We start from the raw sequence: 27,461 nt of genomic DNA, 5'->3' as shown, positions 1-27,461 counted from the left end.
TCTTTTCATTACTTCTTCTGCCCTGCCGCAGACTCCTGTATGTCTCATTCTGCCAGGCACAGATGTGCTCAATGGGATGTAGGTTTAGACTTTTGTTTGGACATTCGATATGACCACAGTGAAGAATCTGAAGTGTGTTGGGGGTGAACAAAGGGGATCTAGCAGCCACAGTTTTGATCTGTACCTCTGAAATGGTAATGCATGACTGGACTGACCCAATGAACAATAATCTTCTCCACGTAATCTTCCTTTGCAAATATATTTTAAAGGAAGATGGCAGGTAAAAAATAAAAAAAAAAAGGTTAGAGAGCATACAACAGTTAGGGGAAATAAAGCAGATAAAAAAAACTGACTGTAAAGTTATTATGGTCAGAGAAATTATTCTGTATCTCAAAGATAAGAAATCTTATTTAAAATGATGGTTGCTATGGCAACTATGTGCATTTTTATGAATAACTGAGTATATAAGCATGAGAAATATACATAAATACTCAGTAGCCTTGAGGCCCAATAATTTACACTGTCATAGGTTTTCAAAATGTTATGTTTTTTTTTGTCACGAGTGAATACATATGTATTAAACTGCTCAGGCTGATCCTTTTACCATTGTTTTTCCACCTCGCTCCCCTCTCTCTCTCTCTCTCCTAATGTAAAATAAGATGTCTTGTGGTGTCTGTCTGCTTGCAAAGTGCCATGCGCGGAGGCTTTCTCCTTAACGGTTGCAGGCAGCATATGGCAGTGAACGTGTCGAAAAAGATTCCTCCTACCACCTTCTACCTGAGGGATAAAGAAGACACGGTATATATATATTCCTCTCGAGTGATACGAGTCCAAGGCCTTTCGTGTCTTATTCTTAGCCAGCACTAAACAATCTGATTGATCCATAATAAAATCAATGACCCATCCTTCTTCATTTGTGCAGACAGAGGATAATTTTATAACAATCCACATAACTGTAGGCCAGTGGCAAACATCCCTTTTATTGTAAAAACTTTAGAAAAGGCAGTGCCCCAAACAGTTGACACTGTATCTAGAAAGGAGTAGGGGGATCAGGCTCCGTTCATGCAGTTTTAGGTCAGGACATAGCACAGGGACTGTTTTGATTTCTGTCTGTGATGATATCTTTCATTGGGTAGACAGGGATCAGCAAGTTTTGTTGATCTTATTGAATCTCTCCTCTGCTTTTGATTTGATCTACCACTCGATCCTTTTGCGTAGATGTTCCCAGCTGGGTTTAAGTGAGAAGGTTTTGAATTGGATTTCAACTTTTTCTAAGTGACAGAAGTGTTAATGTTTGTGTGAATGATGCTTTTTCCGATCCAGTATTGTCATATTATCATGTCCGGCAGGGGGGGTCCCTGTTATCTCCACTTTTATTTAATTTTCTTTTTTCTGAAGCTGTCAGGTTTACTTTTTCAGGCTCTTAAATTGAGAGCATGTATGTATGCGAATGGCAGACAGTACAGATTATCGTGTTATTAGGTTTGAATCGATTGGAGGCTGTATCTGAATTGAAGACAGTCTTCCTTGAAATTTCGAACTGGTTTCTTGAATCTGAATATAAAAAAAAAAAAAAGGAAACACTGAGGGTTGGAGATCCAGGATTGGATTTCTCCTCAGTGATGGCTGAAGCAGGGTTAGAGACCCTAAATCCCTCTGCCGTGGTGCTTGCTACGCTCACAGTGCTGCAGATCCTGGCGCTCCCTTGAGGAAGGTGACAGTGGCGAGCAGTGGAGGAGCCGCAGGGAGCAGCAAGGCAGCCCTCTCACCATTGCTTTCTCACCACTTCTACCCCTCCCCCTTCTCTCCTCTTTCTCTTCCCCTTCACCTTTGCTTCACTCTGCTGGGCTCCTTCCTTCCCTCTCTTCCTCCCTTCTCTGTGCTCCCTACCCCCACCTTTCCCCTCTCTGTGCTGCTCTCCTCTCTTCTGCTCCCCCTCACCTTTCAATGCCTCAGCTGCTATCCCCCTTTCCTCCTTTCTCTCTTTTTCCTGACTCCCTTGCCAGTCCTTCCCTTGGCAGCTCTCCCCCCCGTCCACCCTTCTCCTTTCTCCCTTGCTGCCTTCCCCCTCCATGACTCCTTCCTATCCCTTTCCTTCCCTCAGCTGTCTTTTCATTCCCTCGTGCTGCTCATCCCTCGCTTCCATGGCCCTGGTTCGCCGTCAGAGCTGGGCAAGCCGTGGGCAGCACTGAACCCAGGCAGGCGCGAGAGGAAACCTCGTCAGCACGCATCGCCGCTTCTCCTGCCCTCCCACAGCTCGTCGGATCTCCAGCGCAGAGTGAGCTCGTGAGCTGCAGGAGAAGCGGCAATGCGTGCTGAGAAATGCTTCCGCCGTCGCCCTCATCCTGCTGCCTCTCCTGCCCTGCCACCAGTGAAGGAAGGCGGGACTGTGCCGGATGACTGGAAGGGCAAATGAGAGGAACGCATTTTTCAGGGAGAGGTGGCACCTCCCATGGCTCTTGCCCTTCTCCTCTCCCCTTCATTGATTTTGGGGGTTTTTTGGCCCTCCTCCCATTCCTTCCAGCCTCATGCAACCTGCTTATTATCTGGCTGGACTAGGGGATTCAGTTAATAGCCTGAAGACTCCAACCTCAATTTTAGCACGTGATCAGCCTTATACAGGTCTGGATTTGCCAGTAGGCATATTAGGCCTGTGCCTAGGATGGCAAAAATCTAGGAGCAGCTGGCGACTTGCTGCCTTTCATCTGTGCCGAATCTTACTCAGCAGAGAACAGCCCCCCCCCCCCCCCCCGCATCCTTCTCCAGCCCTTCCCCTCCCAGGCAGTGTACAGGGAACAGGAGTGGAAGGGGTGAGGGTGGAGGGGACAGAGCAAAGTAGAACTGCTTTCATCCCTATAATCCAGTCCCTCTCCTCCTGTTCTGTCACTGCTGTTAATTTCCTCCTCTTGCTGGCCTAGATCAGCATCAGATAAGATGGGGATGAGGGGGGATTATGTGGTTGGAGGGTGGATTAGGGTCAAGAGGATGAAATGACAGCAGTATTATTGGGGTCAGGAGGAGGGTATGAGAGAGAGATCAAAGGGGAAGAGAGGGAGAGCTGCTAGAGGAATGGAGGGATTGGGGAGGTTAGGAGGAGGTTAGGAGGAGCTGGAAATCATTGGGGGTGAGGAGAAGGGCTGGGGGATGAGCAAGACTTGACTGGAGAATTTTCATCCATGTGTGTGAGAGAGAGGGGAGAGGGAAGAGCAGTGTTGGTGTGTGTGACAGAAAAGGGATAAGGAGCCAGGTGTGGTTGTGCATAGGTGAGAGGTTAGAGAGGGGATGGGGATGCAAGGAAGAGATGGACCTGAGCAAGGTAGGGACACCTCCCACACCCCACCACAATTGGGACACTCCCTTCCTTAATACTGGATCATATCCCCCAGTTCCTGGAAACGTCCTTCCTTCTAACCTATCTCTCCCTTCTCCCTAGAAGCCAAACCTCCCACCCCGAACCCCGTTCTTCCCTCCTCTGATCCCCCTTCTCCTCATCTCTTCCTATCCTGAACCCCAGAACCTCCTTCCCTCTCCCTTCTCTTCCCCCACCCCAGACTCCTGATTTCCCACCCATATCTCCCCTTCTTAGAACTTCTCTATCTCCCATCCTCCCCATTCCAGGTCCTCCCTCATTTTCCTGCCCTATGCACAGTCCTCTCACCTTTTTTTCACTCTGCTCCTGGTCCTCCTCCTCCTATCCCCCATCCCAGTCCTTTCTCATCTCATCCTCAAGATTTCCTCTCTCTGCTGATACTTGAGATCCCTTTTCCTCTCTTAGTAAAAACAAATGATATAGAAACAAGCAAGGTTGGAAATCCACGTTATTTTCATAATGTAATAAAAAAGATGGAACTGTTTTCCAATGTGCTTCAGAATTTTTGTTGTTATTGTTGCTTTTTATGTATGATGCTTGATTTATTATGTATGTGGATTGTTATCCACTGAGCTTTGTGGATCAATGGAATATATATCTTTTAAATAAATAAATACGCTCTTGCCTCTTGTTGGGAATGGGGAGTTCTTGCCACGTTTGGAGGAGGGGGCATTTTCAAAGGTATTCTATGTATTTCTCAGTTATTGGATGAGAATGGGTCCCTTTCTTCTTCCCCTACTAAGTATGCACACTTTGATTTACAATCTAAAGATTTCTTCAGTTATTTGCAATTAAGACATTAAATGGAGCTGCGGTTATTAATCCGATTGGCAGAATTGGTTTGATGTGGAGGATTCGGGAAGGCATTCCAACTCTTTTGTTTAATAAAGCTCTGGAGACATTGCAATAACAATGGACTCTTGACGACACCTGGTTAAATGGCAATAGGAACTATAGAATGCATCTTTCATTGGCTGTTTTAAGTTTATTTCAAAAATCACCTGTAATATAGAAATGAGGGAATCACGATACAAATTATTTTTCAGATTTTATATCTCACATCATTGAGCGTGCGCAGCAAAGTTTGCTGATTCAGAACTATGTATCAAATCACAATGGATGTGGCTTATCTGTGCCATTCTTTTTGGCATTGTTCACGGGTCGGTTCTTTTTGGAGACAGATCTTTTTCTCTACTCCAGCAGGATTATGGATATACAAATTCCTTTTGTACCCAGCTTGCGATTTTTTGGTATTTTTTCAAATTGCTTTGGAGGGTCTGCAAAACAAAAGTTGTGGATTAATAAAGTGGTTTGTTTTTTGGGTTGTTTTTTTTTTTTTTTTGCAGCAACATCTATTCTCCATGTTTGGAGGCAGCCTGAAGCTCCATCTTTTGTAAACTGGCACAGTAGTATCCATAATCTTTCTACTATGGAACGACTTTCATGTTGTCAATTATTTTCTCCTATGCACAAGAAACATATCTTGGATACCTGGATGTCTTATATTACTACATTACCACATAGAGCCCATAACCTTGTACAGGTCCTTGTTGAGGCCTCACCTGGAGTACTGTGTTCAGTTCTGGAGACCGAATCTCAAAGGAGACAGAGACAGGATGGAGGCGGTCTAGAGAAGGGTGACCAAAATGGTGGGTGGACTTATGAGGAGAGGTTGAGGAACCTGAATATGTATACCCTGGAGGAGAGGAGGAGCAGGGGTGATATGAATCAGACCTTCAGATACTTGAAAGGTTTTAATGATCCATGGTCATCAACATTGGAAACAATTTAGTAGAACTAGGGGTCACGATTTAAAACTCCAGGGAGGAAGACTTAGAACCAATGTCAGGAAATATTTCTTCACTGAGAGGGTGGTGGATGCCTGGAATGCCCTTCCGGAGGAAGTGGTGAAGACTAAAACTGTGAAGGATTTCAAAGGGGCATGGGATAAACACTGTGGATCCCTAAAAGGCCAGAGGATGGGAATAAATAAAAAAGCTTAACCGGCACAGAACGGCAGTTACTACCCTGAAGAGAAACATGGGGGTAACCTGCACGGAGCGGCAGTTACTACCTTGGGAAGCTTGCTGGGCAGACTGGATGGACCAATTTGGTCTTTTTCTGCCGTCATTACTATGTTACTATGGACAATCTTTTTGAGCTTATCTGCCATAAGTATTATTTCTTTTCTCTGTGATAATGCCCTTTCATTGTGGGAATGTTTGGGAGAGGGAGGAGGGAGGGGAAACTGAAGGGTTGTTTCTTATATAATATTTAGCTCTTTTTGTGGATATGTGGTGTACATCAGAACCAAACGTGTGCCATGTGTTCATCCTTTGATCTTCTTTTAAAGATTTCTAATAAAACAGATTTAAACATAAATAAATACATTTTCTAATTCTTGCCATAGATTCTACCTTAGAGCAGCTGCATGAAACTGTGGGGCTGTGCTATGAACCAGTATTTCCCGGCTCTCTACTGGGTCGGGTTTTCAGGATATCTGTAATAAATAAGCATGAGTTAGATTTGCATACATTAGAGACCCAGGGTATTGAAATCTATCTCATGCATATTCATTATGGCAATCCCGAAAACTCTAATGGTTGGGTGTACCTTTAGGAGAGGATTGGGAAACGCCGTCATAAAGCTTCTGCACCCTGTTCTCTGACCTTCCAGGGGAAGAGGCAACAGCACCAACAGTGCCTAGGGGTAGCAAAAAACCAAATCTGTCACCTGGCCTAAACTCTATAGTACCATGATCTATTTGTTTTTTACAAAAATGATTTCAATGATTTGCTATTAAACTGCCTTCTTCTTTGTTAAATGAGAAATACATCAAAGTGCATTATTCCTAGATGGAATAGAATTTGTGCAACTAACAGGAAAATGAGATAATCTTTGAACTGGCCAACTGGAAAAGCGTGTCATAAATAAACAATGATGATGATGTTAATCTGTAGGAGAACGTGTTTGCCATCCATTTGTATTAATTATGCTGGAGAAACAAAAAAATTATTTGCAAGTTTCAAAGAGCATATGGCAGAGGAAATATCAGTGTGGGTTTATGGGAGAATAATTGCTAAGCCGATCTGAAAAGGAGCTTGCCACTTTTCTGTCTGGGGGGACGTCTTCCCCTGGGCTTGTGTGTGTGCGTGTGAAGATGAAAGGATCTTTGGATTGTTAATTGTACACTGCCCCCTAGAGACTCCTGTGCAGGAAGAGGAAACCTGCTGCATATCCTAAGGAATCTATTCATCAGTTTGAGGTGCTAAGATCTTTTTTTTTTATTATTTATTTTAATAGCTTTATCACCAACATGAAATCTGTTCACCCCTTCTGACTATTATGGCCATTTGTTTAATATCCGCAGCCTATAAACTGGACGCACTAAAGCGTTTTTCACAATTTGGCGCCTGATTTACTAAGGCTTTTCTCCCGTTCTGTGTCTAGGTGAAAAATGCTTAGTACGTCTGGCCCTAAATCACTTTCTTTTCTGTTGCTCTTAATTGCTGGTGCTAATTGGGGCTGTTTGCTGGTTTTAATCATAGCAGTTCCGTGAGATTCTTGCACGAACTGCGAATGAGCAATAGTCCTTGCAAATTATCTTCTCTGTTCAGATATACAGCTCTTCATGATTTGTATTTTGTATTAAAAATAAAAAGTTTTTTTTTGAACGATTACTTTTGAGTGCTGACATGTTGATTGTGCACGTGATCCCTTTGCATTCACAGGGCGACATAGCTGCGCTGTATTTTAAAGTCGGGGTAAAGAACATCGGCACCGTGTTCCTGCACACTGATGCCCAGATACCCGAGGAACGCTTCCTGGTGCTAATTAACGACATGCTGGCCTCAGGTAAAGGAAGTTTTCCTTCTAATGTATTCATCCATCGAATGTTAAATTCAGAGTGCAGAGCTTTTTGTGTACTAAAAAGTGCTTCAGCAAATGTATTCATGATCAAAACAGGTCAAACCATAACATCTTAAATGAGCAAAGGGTAGGAGATTTCTGAATAGGCCTCATCAGTGGATGTGAGAGGTCATCTGTGCAGATTAGTTATAGGAGCTATTAAGTCACCTCTGTGACACTAATAAAACTTACCTGCTTAAAATAATCAACTGCAATCAGCAAAATGCTGTTTATTATGAAAGGTTTTTCCTATTAATATTTAATATCGTTAACGTGAAATGGCACAGCACAGGGAGATGCGTTTTACCATTAATGACTGGTGCTGCTCATGATGTATTGCTTCCAGCGTAACTGTTACAAAAGTTACAAAATATTGTAACTGGTTCCTTTCCAGAGGTTTAGAGCCGGTACACATTACTTTGGGACCTTCATTTACCATTTTTTACCATTTATTTTCGATTGGAATTTATCAGGCAACTGTTCATCAAGAGCTAAAACAGGAGAAAATCAATGGGGGAAAAACGACTTGTTTTTCTGGGTAAATAGAGTTTATTTTAGTGAATTTTTAAAACATGGTCTTTGTATCTTTTCTAGCTTATTTTCTTTTAGCTTTATTTTTCAATTTATGTGTCTTTTCTCTCTTCTTCCAGGCACTATGCCACCTTTCCCTGCTTCTTGCACCCTCCCCTCCTTTCTTTTCCCACCCTCCAGGCACCACTTCTTCCTTTCAGTGGTCTCTCCCTTTTTTCTTCCCCCTCCCCCGAGCACATTTAGTGGCAGGAGTGCCCAAGCTTTGTCCAGCCCTGATTATCTCTCCCCCCTCCACCCTCTGTGCAGTCATCATCTCTCCCACAAGCTATTTGTGTAATCATGTTTCCTTCCCTTGCACAGCCATCATCTCATCTCCACTCCCTTTTGTCAGACATCTTTATTACTGCTCCCCTCCATCCTCCCCTGGTACAATAGTTTATCTCCATCCCCTTGCCCTCTTGGTATGATAATCATCTCTGCTGTCACCCCCTCTGGCACATTCATTTTCTGTCCCCCTAGCCCTTTGTCTGTCTATCCATGTGAGCACATGTCTCCTCACTGTGAGATTTCCTTCATCTTGGAGCCAATAGGAGTTGGATGAGCAGCACTTCTTACTTGTTGCTTCTGCTGCTGACTCCTTTTCTTGGGACTTCCCTCTGCAGTTAGAACTGTTCAGGGTCAGTGACTCTCAGGAGACTCTGGGGCCCCATGATTCCAGCTGCAGAGGGAAATATCCAAAAAGAAGGAGTTGCAGCAGCAGCAAATAAGAATTGCTACTTCCTGATGACTCCTGGCTGCAGGAGATAAAGCAGGAGGCGGTAATGCTCCTTCTCTGACACTTGCAATGATGGCCTTCCCCCTCTTCCTCTCTGTGTACCTATATATAGGTTTGTCTGTCCATTATAATACATTACACATCTTTTGTTTGATTTGCAAAACCTAGCATGCTGAATAAAAAACAAAATATAATATAATGACCATAAAAAACTTCTATTGTAGTCCATATCTGGCTAATGCCTGCTAATAATCCTGTCCACTTGTTCAAAACATTGTTTTTTTGTTTTTTTTTTAACCCAGCTACGGTATATTACAAACCTTGACCACTTTATCCTCCAGTAAAAAAGGGACTGGAGGACTTTATCCTCCAGTAAAAAATTCCATGGTTTAATTGTGCATTCACTGAAAATCTTCTTGCTAAAATTTATTTTAAGTCTGCTAATGGTTAATGTCATGGAGGCTTCCCTAGTGCTAGTACTATTTGAAAGGATAAATATCCTACTAAGTTCCCTACTAACTTGTAAATCTCTAATATATCCGCCTTAGTTCTCCAAGCTCAAGAAACCTAACTTAAGTCTTTCTTCATAAGTGAGCCATTCCAAACCTTTTATTATTTTTGTTGTCCTTCATTGTATTTTTTTTTAGTTCTGCTTTATCTTTTTTGAGATGAGTGACCAGAACTACAGACATTGCTTAAGATGCAGTTGCATCATAGATCCATACAGAGGCATTAAGACAATCACAGGTTTTTTCCTAATCCTTTGCAAATAAGTCCTAACATTAAATTTGCTTTTTTTGATAGCTGCTGAACAATGAGCTGAGGATTTAAATGTGTTACTTACAATGATTACAAGATCCTTTTTCTGAGTGGTAATTCATAATATGAACTAAGCATTGGGTACAAATAATTGGGATTATTTTTCCTCTTGTATATCACATTGCACTTAACTACATTACATTTTGTTTAACATTTAGATTCCTATTTCTTCAGTCTAATAAGGTCCTCCTGAAATTCCTCACAATCTGTTTGTGTTTTAACTACTTTGAATAATTTTATGTCATTTGAAAATTTGATCTCCTCACTCATTGCTCCCTTTCCAGATGATTAATGAATAAGTTAAACAACATTGGTCCCATTACACATTTCTGGGGAACTCCACAGTTCATCTGACCATTTAGTCCTAATCTTTATTTCCTATTCATTAACTAGTTACAAATTCATAATAGGATATTGTCTTCTATCCCCTGCCTTTTGAATTTGCTAAGGAGTCTCATGTGAGGAACTTTATCAAATGCCTTCTAAAAATCCAGATACACTATATTGACCAACTTGCCCTTATTCACATACTTGTCTACACCTTCTGGTTTCTAAGAATTCTAATAGATCAGTAAGGCATGACTTCCCTTTGCTAAAACCATGGTGGCTCTTCCCCATTAAGTCATGCTTTTACACATACCTGATAATTCTGTTCTTAACAATAGCTTCCACCATTTTGCCAGGCATCAAGATTAGACTTGCTGATCTGTAGTTTTCTGGATAACCCCTGGAACCCTTTTGAAATATTGGGATTACATTAGCCAGCATCCAGTCTTCAGGTACAGTGACAGATTCTAACGATAGGTTTCAGATTACTAGTAGCAAGTCTACAATTTCTTATTTGAGTTACATAGAAACATAGAAATGACGGCAGAAGAAGACCAAATGGCCCATCCAGTCTGCCCAGCAAGCTTCACACATTTTTTCTCTCATACTTATCTGTTTCTCTTAGCTCTTGGTTCTCTTTCCCTTCCACCCCCACCTTTAATGTAGAGAGCAGTGATGGAGCTGCATCCAAGTGAAATATCTAGCTTGATTAGTTAGGGGTAGTAGCCGCCGCAATAAGCAAGCTACACCCATGCTTATTTGTTTTACCCAGACTATGTTATACAGCCCTTATCGGTTGTTTTTCTTCTCCCCTGCCAATAAGCAAGCCACACCCATGCTTATTTGTTTTACCCAGACTATGTTATACAGCCCTTATTGGTTGTTTTTCTTTTCCCCTGCCGTTGAAGCAGGGAGCTATGCTGGATATGCGTGAAGTATAGTTTACTAATAGCTAGGTTGTCAGTAATTATCATGAGGAAAACTGTAAATATCAAAGTTAAAAGAGGTGTGATCTACCAGCATACAATATTTATTTATTTATGATGGTCCAAGGCTACTAGTGAAACGTTAGTAATGTTCCCAGTATGCAGCTGCAGACAATGCAGAGTCGCACAGAGTAATTTAGGTGAATATGATGCTTAGCTACAGTAGAATAGCCTGTGATATGAATGTGATTTACAAACTGTCCCAAATGTTTGGTGTTGTGTGAACTATAGTTTGCTCTATAAGGGGAAAACACAGGGAAGCAAAGAGTTAATGCACATATACCAATGCAAATAGGCATAATAGGGCCAATTGGTACAGCAGTAAAGACTCAGAAAATATTCTAAAATAGCATAATAGAACATACCAACTAACTAATTATGACCCTCATACACACACACCCTCATACACACTCCCTCATATACTGCCACTTAATCTCACAGGGCCAGTCTCTCGTTTCTTCGGTCGCTGGCTGCATAGCAGGGCATCTTCTTCTGCCGCCGGCTCCAGGAGATGCCGGCGGTATCGTTGGGCCTCTTCTTCTGCCCCCTGGTTCCGGGAGATGCCGGCGGCACCGTTGGCCTCTTCCACAGGACCTTGCTTTTGCTGGCGGGGAGTGGAAACCCCGCCAGCACGTCACTGCTCTGTGCCGCCGCAGGACATTCCTGCTGGTGGCAATGGCACCCCTCCCCCTGATGTCACCCGGGGTGAACAGCCCCCCCCCCCCCCGCTCTACCCCAGACTTAAAAACCCTCCAGTGCCTCAAAAATATAAAATTTCAAGGCCTCCCCAGGCCTGCTCCCACCTCCTCCTGGATTCCTCTTACCCTGTTGTTGGTCTTTAAACTCCAAATGGGGGAGGAGCAATCCCCAGTCGATCCTGCCCCACCATGGTGGTATTTTGAAGTGGAAGCAGCCTCGGGACTGGCCGGCAACATTTTAAAATACCAACCAGGTGGGGCAAGAGTGACAGTGGTTCACTCCTTGCCCATTTGGTCTTTAAAGACTAAAGATGGAGTATGAGGGGGTTTAAGCAGGCTTGAGGTGCTTTGGATTTTAAAATCTTTGCTGAAGGGGCAAGGAGCAGTGCGGGGGCAGGGGGAGGACCGGCTGGGACTTATAGTTTGTAGCAAAAACTAAACAAATTTTGTTTTCCAAATGAAATGAGATGAAACAGGAAACATCATTACATGTTCTGTTTCCTTTCAAATGAAACCACATTCCTAATTTCTGATAATTAGGGAAAAGACTATGTCTCATTTTCCATTTTGTTTCTCTTATGTTATGCCTTAAGATGTCAGTACCTTTATAGATATTAAAATTACTTATTTTTGGTAAGACTATTATTGGATTCTAGGTATTTTCCCCTCCTGATGCAGCCTTAGCAAACATGCCTTATGTCAGGGGATTATAGCATTAGTTAAAAAGTTCTGAAGCATTCATTACCATTAGTAAATTCTTCATTTATTTGTGGACAGTCTGTCTCGTTATATCCACAGCCCCCCCTTTTTCTGCTCCATGTTTATGAGAATCCACATAGTGTGTCATAGTTCTTTCTGCAGTGCCAGAAATTAAACCATGAATGAGGACAATAATCAAACTTGCAAGCAGCTCACAGGCACTTTATACATTCAGGCCTGTGCGTGAATTTGGACAGCATGCACACTGCAGATACTTTTGTACCCACATACTCTGTACTTACAATGAGAACAGATGCAAAGTATGTGCTGTGATTTGAAAGTTAAATCGCAGTGAATGCTTTCCCTCCCCTGATCTAACTCCACCCCTTCTCCACCCACAGCATGTTGTTACAAATGGAACATACCAAAAGGTAACTCATTCTGAAAGTTTTCTGGGTCATTTGTTTTGTCAAATTGTGCAACAAATTGCAATTTGTGCAAATAACTTGCTGAAACGAATGACAAGAAAAATCCAAAGAACAAAAGAAACAAAATGTGGATAAAGATGTGCTGAAAACAAAATAACCAAACCAAACTGAAAAGATCATCTCTTCTGGGAATGAGCAACAGGGAATGGATCTCCCCATTAGGAACTTCTAGGAACTTTCAAATGACCTGGATTTGTAACTGTCAGAATAAAAGTTGTTATCCTTGCTGGACCATTAGTCTAATCCAGCATGACACTTCTTATGCTCTTAACCAAAGTTATTGTAAGAGAAACTTGTAATAAACTACTCAGTTGCTTTTTCACCAAGGATGGACCAACAAAGCAGGAGGGTAGGCTATCTAAGAAAGCCGTGTAGGCAACAAAGTAGGTTTAGATGCCAAGAGATGTCATATTAGAACTGTTTTTATTGGAGACGTAATTGAAAGGAGATGAGACATGCTGTTTTTCTGCACCAAAAAATATCAGGAAGCAATTGATATGAGATTCAACTCATATACATAAAGGGGGTAATTTTCAAAGGAGTTACGTGCATAAATGTAACTACTATTGTAGCAATTTTCAAAAGCCATTTACTCACGTAAAGTGCACTTATGCGAATAAATCCTATGGACGATTCAATGGCATATATTGTAGCAATTTTCAAAAGCCCACTTACTCGAGTAAAGTGCATTTACATGCGTAAAACCCAGTTTTACGCATGTAAATGCTTTTTAAAATCAGACCCAAAAGGTTTAACATATACAGCCCCTGAGGCAGCCCCAATGTGGGGGTGAAACTCTGCCTGAGTCGGGCAATGTTTATAAGAATACATCTCCAATAAAAACAGTTCTAATCGGACATCTCTTGGCGTCTAAACCTACTTTGTTGCCTACATGGCTTTTTCACCAAGGGCAGAGGATCTTCAGATACCATTAGCTCCATTCACTTGTTTATCATTCTTGTGTCTGGCACTCAGATCTATTCATTTAACGGTTGTAATGATCCTGGCAGTCTTCACTTTTTACAATCTAGTTCTCATACCTTAAAAATAGTTTTCCTTAATGCAGAATATTGGGATTCATTGCCAGAGAATATGGTTAAGGAAGTTAGTGTAGCTGGGTTTAAAAGAGGTTTGGACAGGTTCTTGGAGGAGAAGTCCATAAACTACTTGGTCAGGTTGACTTGGGAAATAGCCACTGTTTATTACCGGCATAAGTAACATGGGATCTATTTAATGTCTGAGTTCTTGCTGCGTGCTTGTGAACTGGATTGGCCACTGTTGGAGATGGGATGCTGGGCTTGATGGACCCTTGGTCTAACCCAGTCGGGCAACTTCTTCTGTCTTATGTTCTTATTACTTGATAAGGTTGTAGGAAAAGGTGACTTCTGTTAGTAGCAATAAAGCAAAGGCGTCAAGGAACTGAAGACAGTCATAAATATGGGCAAACTTGCATAAGAGTCAGTAGGGTGATTTTCACAGTCTTAGACATGATACACAAAGGGTGGTTATTGGACAAGCAAGACATCGAGGCTATAGGTAGAGGAAGGAAATAGAAGTTATAGATAAGTTTCAGGTTAGAGCTAATAAGAGATCATTTAGAAGGGACTTCTTTCTAAGAAGGAGATCATCATAGAGATGTTATGTTTTGGCACACCCAGCCAAGATGTCCGCATGGCACTCATGCATATGCCTCTTCTTCTTTGTTTCCTTTGTCGTCATAGAAAAAAGCCTACCAAACTGGGCAATAGATGGAGAATGGGATGGACAGGTTTCTTAGATACCCCCACAAAAGAGATTCTCCCCTGTACCCTCTTGCCTTACCATCTGAGTTTAAATGGGTAGGGATATGATGTTGCAACCATTTTATTGCCTAGTTGTAAGCGGTGTTTGTAAGACCAGAGTCAGACTTATGTGCAATTGCATGTAGGATCACTGGACTTCTTCAGAACAAAATAGTATTATATAGTCAGTGAACCTTTGAGTAGCAATGATATGTGTGCAAAGGGAATGCTCTAATCCACTGGTTCTCAACCAGTGTGTCACAAAAAATTATACAGAGCAAGCCTATGCTTTCTATTACAGCCACATTTGCTTGCTGCTTGAGGAGATTGGAGATCAGAGAGAACCTGCATGTTTTTTAGTTTGAAAAAGTACCTGAACAAATAGCCAGATCAAGTCTGGGTACATACTTTTTTCATTTTCCCTTTGTAAATTGGCATAAAGTCTGCGGGTAAAAACTTTCTGCAGACTTTATTCTTCTGCGCACAGTTTGAAAGTTGCTCCAGAGAGTCTGGCTTCTCAGGGTTTCAGTATTTGTCTGCATATTTCTGTTTTTAATTTATGATTCTTTATTCTGCAATAGATAAGGGTCAGTCTGTGCTCAGCATGTGTGACAGAGGTGTGAGGTATTATGCTAACTAGTATATATATTCTGTGTAGGGATCTTTAACAGTCTGCTTTGGGTTTTTTTTCCTAACAGAAGAGTATTGTGTTCTATATTATTTGCAGTGTTATCTTTTCATAAGTAGGGTTGTTGCTGTTTGAGTCCTGAGTATTAGTGCTCTAATGGTATGGCAGGTTTGTTATATAGCTTCTGAGTGTCTGGTTTTTTTTTTGCAGGTTTTCATGTTATTTCACAAAGTAGCAGGGGAGGGATTTTGAAGTGCTATTACTGAGGGGGTTACAAGAATGTGGATATATTTTTTGAATGGCAACTTGAAAGGGGGAACTTCCTAGCTCTGCTCTGTATAAACTCCAGAAGAGGTCAGAATGTCTTCAGGTTGACAGTGAGATGCACAGGAGTTGGTCTATCATTCAACCCCATATGAAAAACCATATGCAACATATCAGTCCTAGATTTCTCACTGATGAATTAAGTGAAGATTAAAACTTATTGAAATTAAAGAATATGGGCCAGATTTTATAACATGCGCGCAGGCGTAGATTTATTCGCGCAACCTGGCGCAAACAAATCTACACCCGATTTTATAACATGCGCCCGCAGCCGCGCGCATGTTATAAAATCCAGGGTCGGCACGTGCAAGGGGGTGCACAATTGTGCAACTTGTGCGTACCAAGCCGAGCAGCCTTCCTCCGTTCCCTCTGAGGCCACTCCGAAATCGGAGTGGCCTCGGAGGGAACTTTCCTTCCGCCCCCCTCCCGCACCTTCCCCTCCTTTCCCCTATCTAACCCACCCCCCAGCCCTAACTAAAACCCCCCTGACCTTTATTGGAGAAGTTACGCCTGCCTCCGGGCATGCGTAACTAGCGCACGCTGGCTCCCCATCCCCCGGCCCGGTGGCTGTTCCGGAGGCCTAGGTCCCACCCCTGGAACACCCATTTTTTCAAGCTCCGGGACTTACAGCGTCCCGGGGCTTGCACGTATCTTACGCGCGCAACCCTTTGAAAATCTACCCCAAAATATTTAGAATTTTTTTTTTAGTTCAGTTGTGGCGTGTAGTGTGCAATGTGTAACTCATATGAGCATCACTTGTCAGGTATGTCATGATGGAAGAAAGGTTGAGAACCACTACTCTAATCAGTGGCAACCTAGCTCAGCCAGGCAGATTAAGATAATGACTGGGAAAGTATGGCAAGTCAGAGGCCCAACCTGATCCAGCATGCAGGATGGGTGAAAGCATACAACAGTGAGTAAGTTATACCCCCTTCCCTGTATTTATTAGTATTTTGATGTCATTCGCTTTCTTGTTTGCTATTTTAAACAGTGACTGCAGAAGGTCTCTATTACAAACAAATTATTATTATTGTAATTTACTTGTTATGCTAAATTGTTATCAAACTGTAATAAAGTTGTGGTCCATGATAATTGGGGGTTAGTGGTCATTTTATAACTGTGAACAGCAATATGGGCTGCTGGGGCACAGAAGTGAGTGGGTAGGGATGAGATTGTGAGCAAATGATGTGTGACTGTCAATGCTGAGCCGAGGAATGGCCTGTTTTACCTTCATCTAACATTCAGGAAAAAAGAACTGTTTTTTGTTTGGTGTTCCTTAAAATCACATTGCGGTCAATATTCATAAATGTTGTCCAGCTAACTTTTGGAATTAGCTGGACAAATCTTCAGGGCTGAAATTTCCCCTCCATTCTGCGAGTACATTTTGTGTGTGAAACTCGTAGAGGATAATGCATGATACTTGGAACTCAAAGTATTATGTAACAATAATTCTGAAAAATTAAACTGAACTATTTTCAAAAGTGTCAAAACTTGCAAAAGCAGTTTGCTAAGTCTTCAGTTCAAAATGTTACAACATATATAACCCCTGCTAGGGTCAATAAAATAAAAAACAGTGTGTTTGTATGTGGGGGGAGACCAATATTCAGTAAGATGGTGATTGAGCAAGTTAGCTGGATAACTTGTCTAAGATATTCAGTGAGATATACGTCCCACTAAATATCCCTGCTTAAAGTTATCTGGCTAATTGTAGCTGGAAAACTTTAAACATAACTGGATATTCTTTTGAATATTACTAGGTATGAAGTTATCTGGTTATGATAGACTTAATAGGTGAACTGCTAGGGAAACAAAAGAGAAGGATTGCGGGCTTACTGGCACGAACACAGCCTCCCCCCTCCTACCCTAGCTCCAAAGGTTTGACCCAGCAGGACCGAGGCTGCATTTTCCTCCTAAAGCTTCCCCATCAGTTTTTGGAAAAAATATATGGGTTGGGACCAGTGCCAGTCTTGGCTCCTTCCCCCCCCCCCCCCCCCCCCCCCCCATTCCCTGGCCTGGGTCAGATTTTTTAAATGTTAACATCTCCAGGGCTCTCCTTCTTCCCTTCCACCCCAACCCTTCCTCTCCCACCGTCCCTGCACCTTAATGTTCGCTGAATCTTCAGCCTGGATTGTGGTAGCGGCCTACCGTGATCTGGGCCTGGCGTTTTCTGCCGTTGCTAAGCAGTTGTACCGGAAGCATACGCTTCCAACATAACTCCTAAAAGCACTATATTTCTGCTTAGCGATGGCAGACATGCTGGGCCTGGATCATGGTACGCCACTACTGCGATCTGAGTTGAAGACTCAGTGAAAATTAAGGTAGAGGGTGGGTGGGGGTAGGGAGAAGAAGGGGGGGCCCTAGAGATGTAAACATTTAAAAAATTGATCTGGACTGGGGGAGGGGTGAGAGACAGAGACTGGTACCAGTCCTGACCCATATTTTTTTTTTCAAAAATAGGGGGCAATTTAGGGAGGAAATTGCATGCTGGGTCCTGCCCGCATGAACCTTTGGAACTAGAGTAGGAGGGAGTGGGGGAGAAGGGTGGCTGTGTTTGATGAGCCACAGCACATAATAGATCCAAAGAAGATATTTCTGGCAACCAGCTAATCTGTTCCGCTGGTAATACCATCATCTTTAGAAGTGAATTTTGGACGTACACCAACATCACCGCTTCCGAAGCCTCAGTGACATCCATAGCAGCTACTTATTTCTGCTGAATTCTACTTCATCTCTCATCCAGCAACTTTTACTGGAGAGTCATCTATAGAAATGGATTTTGGACGTACTCTATCATCACCACTTCCACTGAAACCTTCAGTGACGTCCACAGCAGCCCTATCCATTACTGCTGATATCATCAATAACACTCTGCAAGATTCTTCCATATCTCAAGATCCATCTGTCATCGTTGCAGAAGATGAATTAGAAATCAAGATCAAAGAGATTCTGGATGTTCGTAACAGAGGCAAGACTTTTGAATACCTTCTGAGTTGGGAAGGCTTCGGCCCCGATTTAATCACTTGGGAGCCTCAGACCAATATCTTGGACAAAGAGATGCTTCATCAGTTCCACCTCGCGCATCCTTCCAAACCTAAGCCTGGTACCTGATGAGGAGATCGCCCTTTGAAGGGGGGTACTGTTGCGTCCGTCGCTGCTCGACGCCCTCACTCCACCTTCTTTACCTCTGTGGCGACTCCCTCCGGGTCTGATGGACGGCTGGCTACCACGGCGTCTCCATGCCGTCTCCCTCCGGCGTCCCCAGACCGGCTCGACGCTGCAACTCCGCCATCTTGTCCTGATGCCAAGGGCGCACGCGCGCGTCCCGACTCTTGTACCAGCAAGGGTGCAAACTTCAGGGGCGTCCCCCTGAGATGACATCATCTGCTTCCAATATTTAAATGTCTTTGCAAATGCTATCAAACTGAGTTAGCAAGGAAACGTAAAGGGATTTGTTCCAAGCTACTCTGCCTCCTCGGACTTACCAGAGGTACCCGCTCCGCAGGGGCCTCGCTCTTTTCTTTATTTTCAGATTACAGATAGGAACCGGTACTCGAGGGCCCATGTTCCTGAATACTCTGAAGATTCTCTACTGCCTGGAAGCTATCACTGCTACAAACAAATGTGAGTTACCATCGCTCTCTCAGAGCTTTCCCTGGAACCAGGTACTCGCTCCTCGAGGGCCTAATCCTTTCCAGCTCCTGAGCTTACTTGAGACCTTACGTGAGTTTTGTCATCTAGTTCTATTCATGAACTCTACCTACTCTACCTACTCACTTTCTACAGTTTCTCAACAGCTCAGCCATCCTGGGATCGTTGTTCCAGTTCCTGAGGGACTACAGCCCTGCTGGGCATATCAGCTCACTACTGCCACCTCTGGTGGTTTCTAATAACCTGTTTAATAAAAGAACTAATGTGTATCTGTTTCCATACTCCAGCCTAGCCAGTGGTCCCTCTCAGGGTATCCTCCCGGGAGCGTGGTCATCTGCCATCGGCCCAGGGATCCACCCACAACTATATCAGATTCATTACAGATTGCTACTCCTTAGCAAGACAATATCTGAGCCACTACAAGATTGCTCCTCCTATCTGATTGCTCCTCCCATCAAGCATCTACTCCATAACAGATTGCTAACTCGAGCAGCAGATATATAACAGTGTTCGGGCTAGTGGGCCCACAATCTTTTCTTTCCCTAGCAGTTTGCCACTTAACTGGCTATTTTCTTTTGAAAAGGAATGCTATATTGTGCTATACACAAATTGCTCACAATCTTTGCACCATTTGTGGTTGCGGTCGGCTGCCCTTGAGCAAAACATCCAACATCCATTTAGAGTTGCAGAAATTTTTACTACATTTATTTATTTATTTATTTATTTATTTAAGTTTTTTTATATACCAACATTCAAGACAGTAGTCCCATCATGCTGGTTCACAAGAAACAGGGGTGCAATAAACTTTACAGATATTTGTAGGGCCTACAAATATCTGGTAAGAGATTTGGATACTAGCTTTAGATCGACTGGTTGTACCATTGTTCTGGATTTGTGGATGCACATTCCGGTACGCTAGAATACCGTGGTTTTTGTGGGGAAGAGGTTGTGTATGATAGATAGCAACATTACCGCTTTTGATCTCTTTGGCACATAGAGACTGTCATCCATTTTTGGTTTCCTTTCTTTTGGAATTTGATTCCATTTCTTTGGGAGGGTCAGTTTTGTTTTCCCTAATGGCAATGGTACCCACATACATCAAGTCTTGATTAGCAGCAGTTCACCAATATGCACACTTAACTGACAGGGTCATTCATTAAGCTGTGTGGGGGGGGTTTCTCCCCAAGGGAGAAATACCGCAGAACTCACCAAGCCACGGTAAATGACCCCGTGGCTTGCTGAATCACTCTACTGCTTGGTGAATCTTGCAGTATTTTTCCCCATGGGAAAATACTACAGTCCACAGGAAAATATCGTGCGGTGGTGACCTCCTGGACTGTGGGACCATATTCATTATAAAAGGTCACTCAGCCCTGAGAATACCCTCCCCTCCACAAGTTGGAAAACTCCTGGGATCTGCTTAGTCCCCATGTGGCCCACCCATAGCTGAGGAAAATGTTAAAAAAGAAACAAAACATATTTAGCAGAAGACCACCCCTTCAGAGAAACCTCTGGCCCCCGGATGCCAAGGGCCTGGACCCCTCCCTCCACCCTAGACCCCTCCTTACTTGAAAAAAGGTCATAAGAGTGGAAGTTATTTTCTAAAATGGTGCCACCCAGCCTTCATCCCTATAATAGGGGCAAAGGCCAGGTAGCACTGTTTTGGAAAATGGCCACGGCCCAGAAACTAGGGGGCACTCCAGGCCAGCACTACACCACCAATGACCTTTTTTTTTAAATAAGGAGGGTAAAGGTCTGGAGCCACTAGACCACCAGGTAGACTTTTTTCTGTACGGCTGGGTCTGGAGATTGGGGAGTTTAAGTGGTCCACTGGACCACCAGGGTCGTCTGTTTTCTACAGAGGGATTCTGAGGGATGGGAAAAGATAACCGGGTAAGTTAGACCTGACCAATAGCAGGTCTAACGTTTGCAAATAAGACTTATCCGGCTAACTAGTGACGTTTTGGGGTATTCAGCAGCATAGCTGTGCTGCTGAATATCCCTTGTAGTTAGCCAGATAAGATTTATCCAGCTAACTTACTTATCTGGCTATGTTTGAATATCGAAGCCTTGGTATCTTCTCTGCTGTTAGCACCATCTTTTCTTCATCTGAGCTGGATGAACTTCCCTAAGAAAGATGTGCTTCAGTTTGAAAACAACAGCATTCCTTATCTGGAAGAAAATTACCATACTCAGTTGTCATTGCTAGATTTGTAATCACTACTGATCACAAAAAGCCTCATTGCTAGATTTGTACCTGTCATCTGGGATTAGCAGTGCAAGAGTGACATCAGCTGCCTTGTTCCCCTGGACTGCAGAACAAAAAAACAGCCTTGTTTACTGCTAAATATACATAGAAATGAAATAACAAACATGTCCATCTATGCTGTCACTGAATCCAGCAAGCAGCATCTACCCATATTGGCAGAGAAGTTAGTAAATATCATTAGCAAACATCTTCCTAATATTGGAACTGAAGCTAGAAAAACATCTGACCCCCCACCTACCCTACAACCCCAACCTTGGCGGTGAAGCTAGCAAACAGTTCATCCAGCTTGAAATCCACACATGCAAGGGGTTATTGAGAGAAGGTAAAGGGAGTGATCATGTTCTTATCACTGAAGCTGACTTCATAGTGTAGTCTTCTGCTTTGCTGTTCCTTTTTTACTGGATTTCTCGAAAGGGGGCCCAACAAGTTTGTATTTTGTGCAAAAGACAGAGATGAATCAGAGGTGAGGTACAAGAGATGGTATTTTTTGCAAAGGGCAAAAGTTAGGCAGGGTTTGAAATGACCTTGCAGTCTAAGAAAAAAAAGTAGTTAGCAAAAGACTATTTTGCAGTTATCTTACAAAAGCAGAATGTGTAGATGGCAATCAGTTTTTGTTTTTTTTTTACTATGCATGCCTAAACAAGTGTGAATGAAATTTGAATGAACCCTGACCCTTCAGCTTCATCAGCCCTGGCAGGTCAAACATGTCTTGGTAAGATGTGTAAGGAGAAATTGCATTGAGATTAAAAGTAGCCCCAACTGGAAAAACCCATTCGTGTCTGGGGTAACATGTTATCCTGGACAGTTTTTCATCCAGCTAACTGTTTATGGGAACTGGCTGTTATTTGGGGATATTGGCTATTGGGATGCCAGTGACAATGTCCTAAAAGGACAAAATTAAAGAACACAAACCTTTTGTATTACTGCAGAAGATAAGCATCTTCTGTAAGTAACTGTCCCAGACCTGGAGATGAAGATTAAGGAAGTAATGTAAAGTGAGAAAAACTGACTTCTTACAGAAATTGTCCAATGACTAAGCATTGTCAATGTGAAAATCATGATCTATGAGCATATCTGGAGAGCTTTCCGGATTTGGCCCAGAGACTTCTGATATTACAACAAATTGCCGGGTCTCTGGACAGGATAAGGAAATCTCCGGGTGCTGCTGCGGCAATGGTACCCACTGCAGGACACTTCCGCAGTGCTCTCTGTTTTCTCCTTTTGCCACACTTTCTCCTTCTTCTTCTATCGCATGTGCTGCTGCTGCATGCTGGGCACAACGGAGGCACTGCTGTCATGTGTTCATTCATGTGCAGTACCTTCTCTCTTTGCCTGCAATGAGAGACTAAAAGTGCACTGAAGCAAAAGGTGAAGAGGCTGCATGAGGTCTCCAAGGGGCCCACAATGGTGTACTAAGGGCCAGGGACTGAAGTGACTGAACACTAGCAGCTCCTGATGCACCAGCCTGAGTGACTTGTTCAGGACTAGAATAGCCTCAGTCATAGAGGTAGGACTCTATGACTTGATGATTTTATTTAATGATGATTGATGGGATGAAAATTAACTGTCTTGGTGGTGATGATGATGGTGGTAGTGGTAGTGATGGTCCTGGATGGTGACGGGGGTTGTATCAAAGCTATTCCTGGGAGATGGTGCATGTGGCTATGGAGGAAGAGAGCTGGATCCTCAAAGCCCTTGGTGACACTAAGGCACCAACAGATGGGTATCTAGTCATGTGGAGTCATCAGACATTGATGATTTAGATGAAAATTGATTGTCTTGGTGATAATGATGATGGTGATGTTCCTGAATGGGGCAGAGGGCTGGTTCAAGGCTTTTCCTGAGAGAGGGTACATGTTAGCCTTGGAAGAGGAGAGCTGGATTATCAAAGCCCTTGGTGACATTGAGGCAATAGCGGATGGGATGTATAGCCAGAGAGAGTCATCAGACATTGCTGATTTAATGGTGATTTATAAGTTGAAAATTGATTGTCATGATGGTGGTCCTGGATGGGTAGGGGTGCTCTATCAAGGCTCTTCCTGGGAGAGGGTACATGGTGGCCATGGGGGAAGGGGGATGCATTTTCAAATCCTTTTCTAACACTAAGGCATCAGCAGATGAGGTGCATAGACAGGGGGGAGGGGGAGGGAAGGGAAGACAAGCAGAAGACTTGAAATCTGGAGATCAAGCAGGTGTTAGGAGGGAGAGCACTGGGGTTCCTTGACTCACACTGGAAGGGAGAGATAGGACTAGGGTTCAAGTAGGAGGAAGAAGGGTGAAGGTCTGCAGTCGTGGAAAGAAGGAAAAAAGCAATAACATTTGCAGTGGAAGGAAGAGAGGAGGACAAGGTCTGCAGCAGCGGTGGGAAGTAAGAAGGTCCACACAAGAAGGAGAAAGAGGGGAAAAGATGGTCTGAGGAGATGGGGGAAGAGAGAAGGTATGTGGTGAGAGGAGGAGGAAGTGTTGCAGAGGTGGACCCTTGGCCCAAGGTGGAGTTGGCGCTACCCGTGGGGAAACTCCCACGGGTCCCCACTATCAGGAGGCGGAGCAGAATGGGAAGCAGAGGCTGACTGGAGCTTCGCAAATACCAATCCTCGTTCCCCGCAGGTTGAGCTCTTGGATACCGGGGCCAGCTGGTCTTAGGCAGGCCTCTGCGTGGTTGATCCCGTGAAGGATGTTCAAGGCAGGGAGCCAGGAAGCAATGGAGACACAGGTCCGAAGGAGCTGAGTTTGAGATGGGGCCTGGATCCAGAAGCCAGGACAGTCTGAAGCAGGCTAGAGATCCGGAACAGATTAAGTCCGGGCTTGTAAATAGGCAAGAGCCTAAGAAAGGCCAAGTCCAAGTAGTCAGCTGGAGGCAAAGTCAGGTTCAAGCTGCAGTCAGGGCAGGTAGCTGAAGACAAGGTCAGGTACAAGCTGAAGTCAGGGCAGGCAGCAGAAGACAAGGTCAGGTACAAGCTGAAGTCAGGGCAGGCAGCTGAAGACAAGGTCAGCTACAGGCAAGGGTCAGAGCCAGAGAATCCATCCAAAGCGTGGTCAGAAACAAGCAAGGGTCAAAGCCAGGAATCTGTCCAAAGCGTGGTCAGGAACAAGTGAGGGTCAAAGCCAGGAATCCATCCAAGGCATGGTCAGGAGCAAGCTAGGGTTAAAGCCAGGAATCCATCCAAAGAGTAATCAGGAACAAACGAAGGTCAGGAACAAGACTCTGGAACAGGAACGCAGGACTGGAACAGAACAAGCACAGCAACAGGAACACGAAGGAGTAGCAACTAAGCACATGACTGGAAGCGTGGAGACCTGTTGCCAAGGCAAAGACCGGATGGCGGAGCGTGCCTTAAGGAGCAGGGCCCGGAGACATCGTTATCCAAGGCCATGGGAAGGTTTCCCGCCGAGGCCCCTTTAAAGTTGGGGAAGGCGCACGCCTAAGGCGGACAGACTGGAATTATGTGGTGGCAGCGTCTCCCCTTGGTGCATATGGGGAGACCCACCTGGGACCAGAGGAGGCCGTGGAGCTGCTGGAGGAACCTGAGAATACGGCAGGAGCACAAGCGAGTAGGCGACTGCCTATTGCTGCCAAAGAAGAAGGGCCAGGGCCGGGACCCGGGCGTTGGGGGTGAGTAGGGCCTGCCGCGGCCAGGACATGCAACAGGAAGAAGAGGAGAGAGAAGGTCTGCAGCAAGAGAGGGCAGAAAAGAAGAGAGAATGAGTATCAGATTTTAGATCCTTTTCAATCTGGTCTCGTTAATCGACACCTTTAGGAGAGTTATACAAGGTATATCAAGCCCAGCATCCTGTCTCCAACAGTGGCTAGTCCAGGTCACAGAAGATCCCAATTGGTAAATCTATTTCAGTCTCAGGGATAAGTGATGGCTTTCCCAAGTCTACCTGGCTAATTTCCAGTCCTTGGTTAGCACAATGCTTTGCTTTGAGTGACCTGGTTAATTACAATTCTGACAAGATGTCAAAAAAGAAAATACAGCTACTCCTACAGGGATAGCTATTCTGCTGAATATCCCGTTCTCAAAAGATCACGCAAGGGAAGTGACTTTATATTTTGTTCCATTTGCTGCACAGATATTTCCATTAGACACATAAGCAGCGAGGAACTGTGCTGGAGGATAACTCACAGACCTGATGACATTTTCCAAGTTTATAAAGTGATCTTAGAAAACAGTCCAAACTTTAGGGATGTGAATCGTTTTTCAACGATTAAAATTATCATCCGATAATGTTTATATCGTCTTAAATCGTTATAGAACACGATACAATAGAAATTTTAACGATTTATCGTTAAAAATCGTTAAATCGTGTTAGTGCGCACTAACTCGAGTTAGTACGCACTAACTCCCCGTTAGTGCGCACTAACTCGATTTAGTGCGCACTAACTGAAAATGATACAAATAAACACTTTCCAGGTCACTGAAGGTCAGTTAGGAATGAATATGTGTTCCTATTGGCTGGCTGCCCTCTAATCTATTGATGTTACCAAGGTTACCACTGAGGTGATGGTTGGGGGGGATGGGAAATGGAACTGGAAACTAACGAACACCAACAGAAAATGAAACAAAGTGTTCACACTTCCCAGGTCAGTAAAGGTCACTTAGGAATGAATATGTATGTATGTATTCCTATTGGCTGGCTGTGCTCTTATCTATTGATGTTACCAATATGGTTGGGGGGATGTGAAATGGAAACAGTTGGAAGCTTGACAAAAAAAGTAATGTAATGATCAGCACTCACGTGACTAGAACTTGTTTGTTTATTATTTTTGTTAGCAGGCACCTGAAATGCTAGTGCATGTTGAATTTGCCAATCACTGTGCATTTTAGAAAGGTGGTCCTGGCTGGAACTGTACACAGTTCAAATATATGTAATTGATTGTTGGTAAGTGTATTTTTTAAGTAGCCACACTGGCACCAGTATGTTTACTTTTCCTCCTACTTAACTCACTAGCTCAGCTTTGTAAGAAGGGCTTCTCTGCTTGTGTGTTGTTTTTGTTTGGTGTGAGGAGAGCAGAAACATCAGATCTTTATTCAATCTACTACAGTCATCTCTTACAGTGCCCTATCCCTATTAATACCAGGAGTGTTGTGATCTTCCTGCACACAGTGCCCTAACCCTGATACCAGTCTGAGACAGCTCCCTCCCTGCATTACTAGTGAGAGGCTGGCTTCACAGACAGGGGGGAGCTGCCTGACCCTCACTCCTGACTTCCCCCATGTCCCAGCTAGTGAATGGTGTGTGGGTGAGGGGGGGGGGGGGGGAGGATGGTGAAGTCTGAGACAGCTCCCTCCCTGCATTACTAGTGAGAGGCTGGCTTCACAGACAGGGGGGAGCTGCCTGACCCTCACTCCTGACTTCCCCCATGTCCCAGCTAGTGAATGGTGTGTGGATGAGGGGGGGGGGAGGATGGTGAAGTCTGAGACAGCTCCCTCCCTGCATTACTAGTGAGAGGCTGGCTTCGCAGACAGGGGGGAGCTGCCTGACCCTCACTCCTGACTTCCCCCAAGTCCCAGCTAGTGAATGGTGTGTGGGTGAGGGGGGGGGGAGGATGGTGAAGTCTGAGACAGCTCCCTCCCTGCATTACTAGTGAGAGGCTGGCTTCACAGACAGGGGGGAGCTGCCTGACCCTCACTCCTGACTTCCCCCATGTCCCAGCTAGTGAATGGTGTGTGGGTGAGGGGGGGGGGGAGGATGGTGAAGTCTGAGACAGCTCCCTCCCTGCATTACTAGTGAGAGGCTGGCTTCACAGACAGGGGGGAGCTGCCTGTCCCTCACTCCTGACTTCCCCCATGTCCCAGCTAGTGAATGGTGTGTGGGTGAGGGGGGGGGTGGATGGTGAAGTCTGAGACAGCTCCCTCCCTGCATTACTAGTGAGAGGCTGGCTTCACAGACAGGGGGGAGCTGCCTGACCCTCACTCCTGACTTCCCCCATGTCCCAGCTAGTGAATGGTGTGTGGGTAAGGGGGGGGGGGGGGTGGATGGTGAAGTCTGAGACAGCTCCCTCCCTGCATTACTAGTGAGAGGCTGGCTTCACAGACAGGGGGGAGCTGCCTGACCCTCACTCCTCCGGGGTATTGTGATCTTCCTGCACACAGTGCCCTATCCCTGATTCCCTGATACCAGGGGTGTTGTGATCTTCCTGCATGCAGTGCCCTATCCCTATTAATACCAGGAGTGTTGTGATCTTCCTGCATGCAGTGCCCTAT

At 44.2% G+C, this 27,461-nt stretch overlaps 1 protein-coding gene across 2 annotated transcripts in view; it reads left to right on the top strand.

The window, feature by feature from the left end:
* The window catches only part of LOC115093684 (dynein heavy chain 11, axonemal-like), a 586,171-nt gene that overhangs the window by 233,461 nt on the left and 325,249 nt on the right, over window positions 1-27,461 (top strand). For both annotated transcript variants that reach the window (XM_029605802.1, XM_029605803.1), the window contains one exon: window positions 7,102-7,225. In XM_029605802.1, coding sequence (XP_029461662.1) covers window positions 7,102-7,225 — 124 coding nt within the window. The remainder of the gene's footprint in view (window positions 1-7,101; window positions 7,226-27,461) is intronic.

The sequence above is a fragment of the Rhinatrema bivittatum genome, chromosome 6 (genome assembly GCF_901001135.1).
Source record: "Rhinatrema bivittatum chromosome 6, aRhiBiv1.1, whole genome shotgun sequence".
Classification (NCBI taxonomy): Eukaryota; Metazoa; Chordata; class Amphibia; order Gymnophiona; family Rhinatrematidae; genus Rhinatrema; species Rhinatrema bivittatum.
This window is presented reverse-complemented; position numbering and strand designations above follow the sequence as displayed.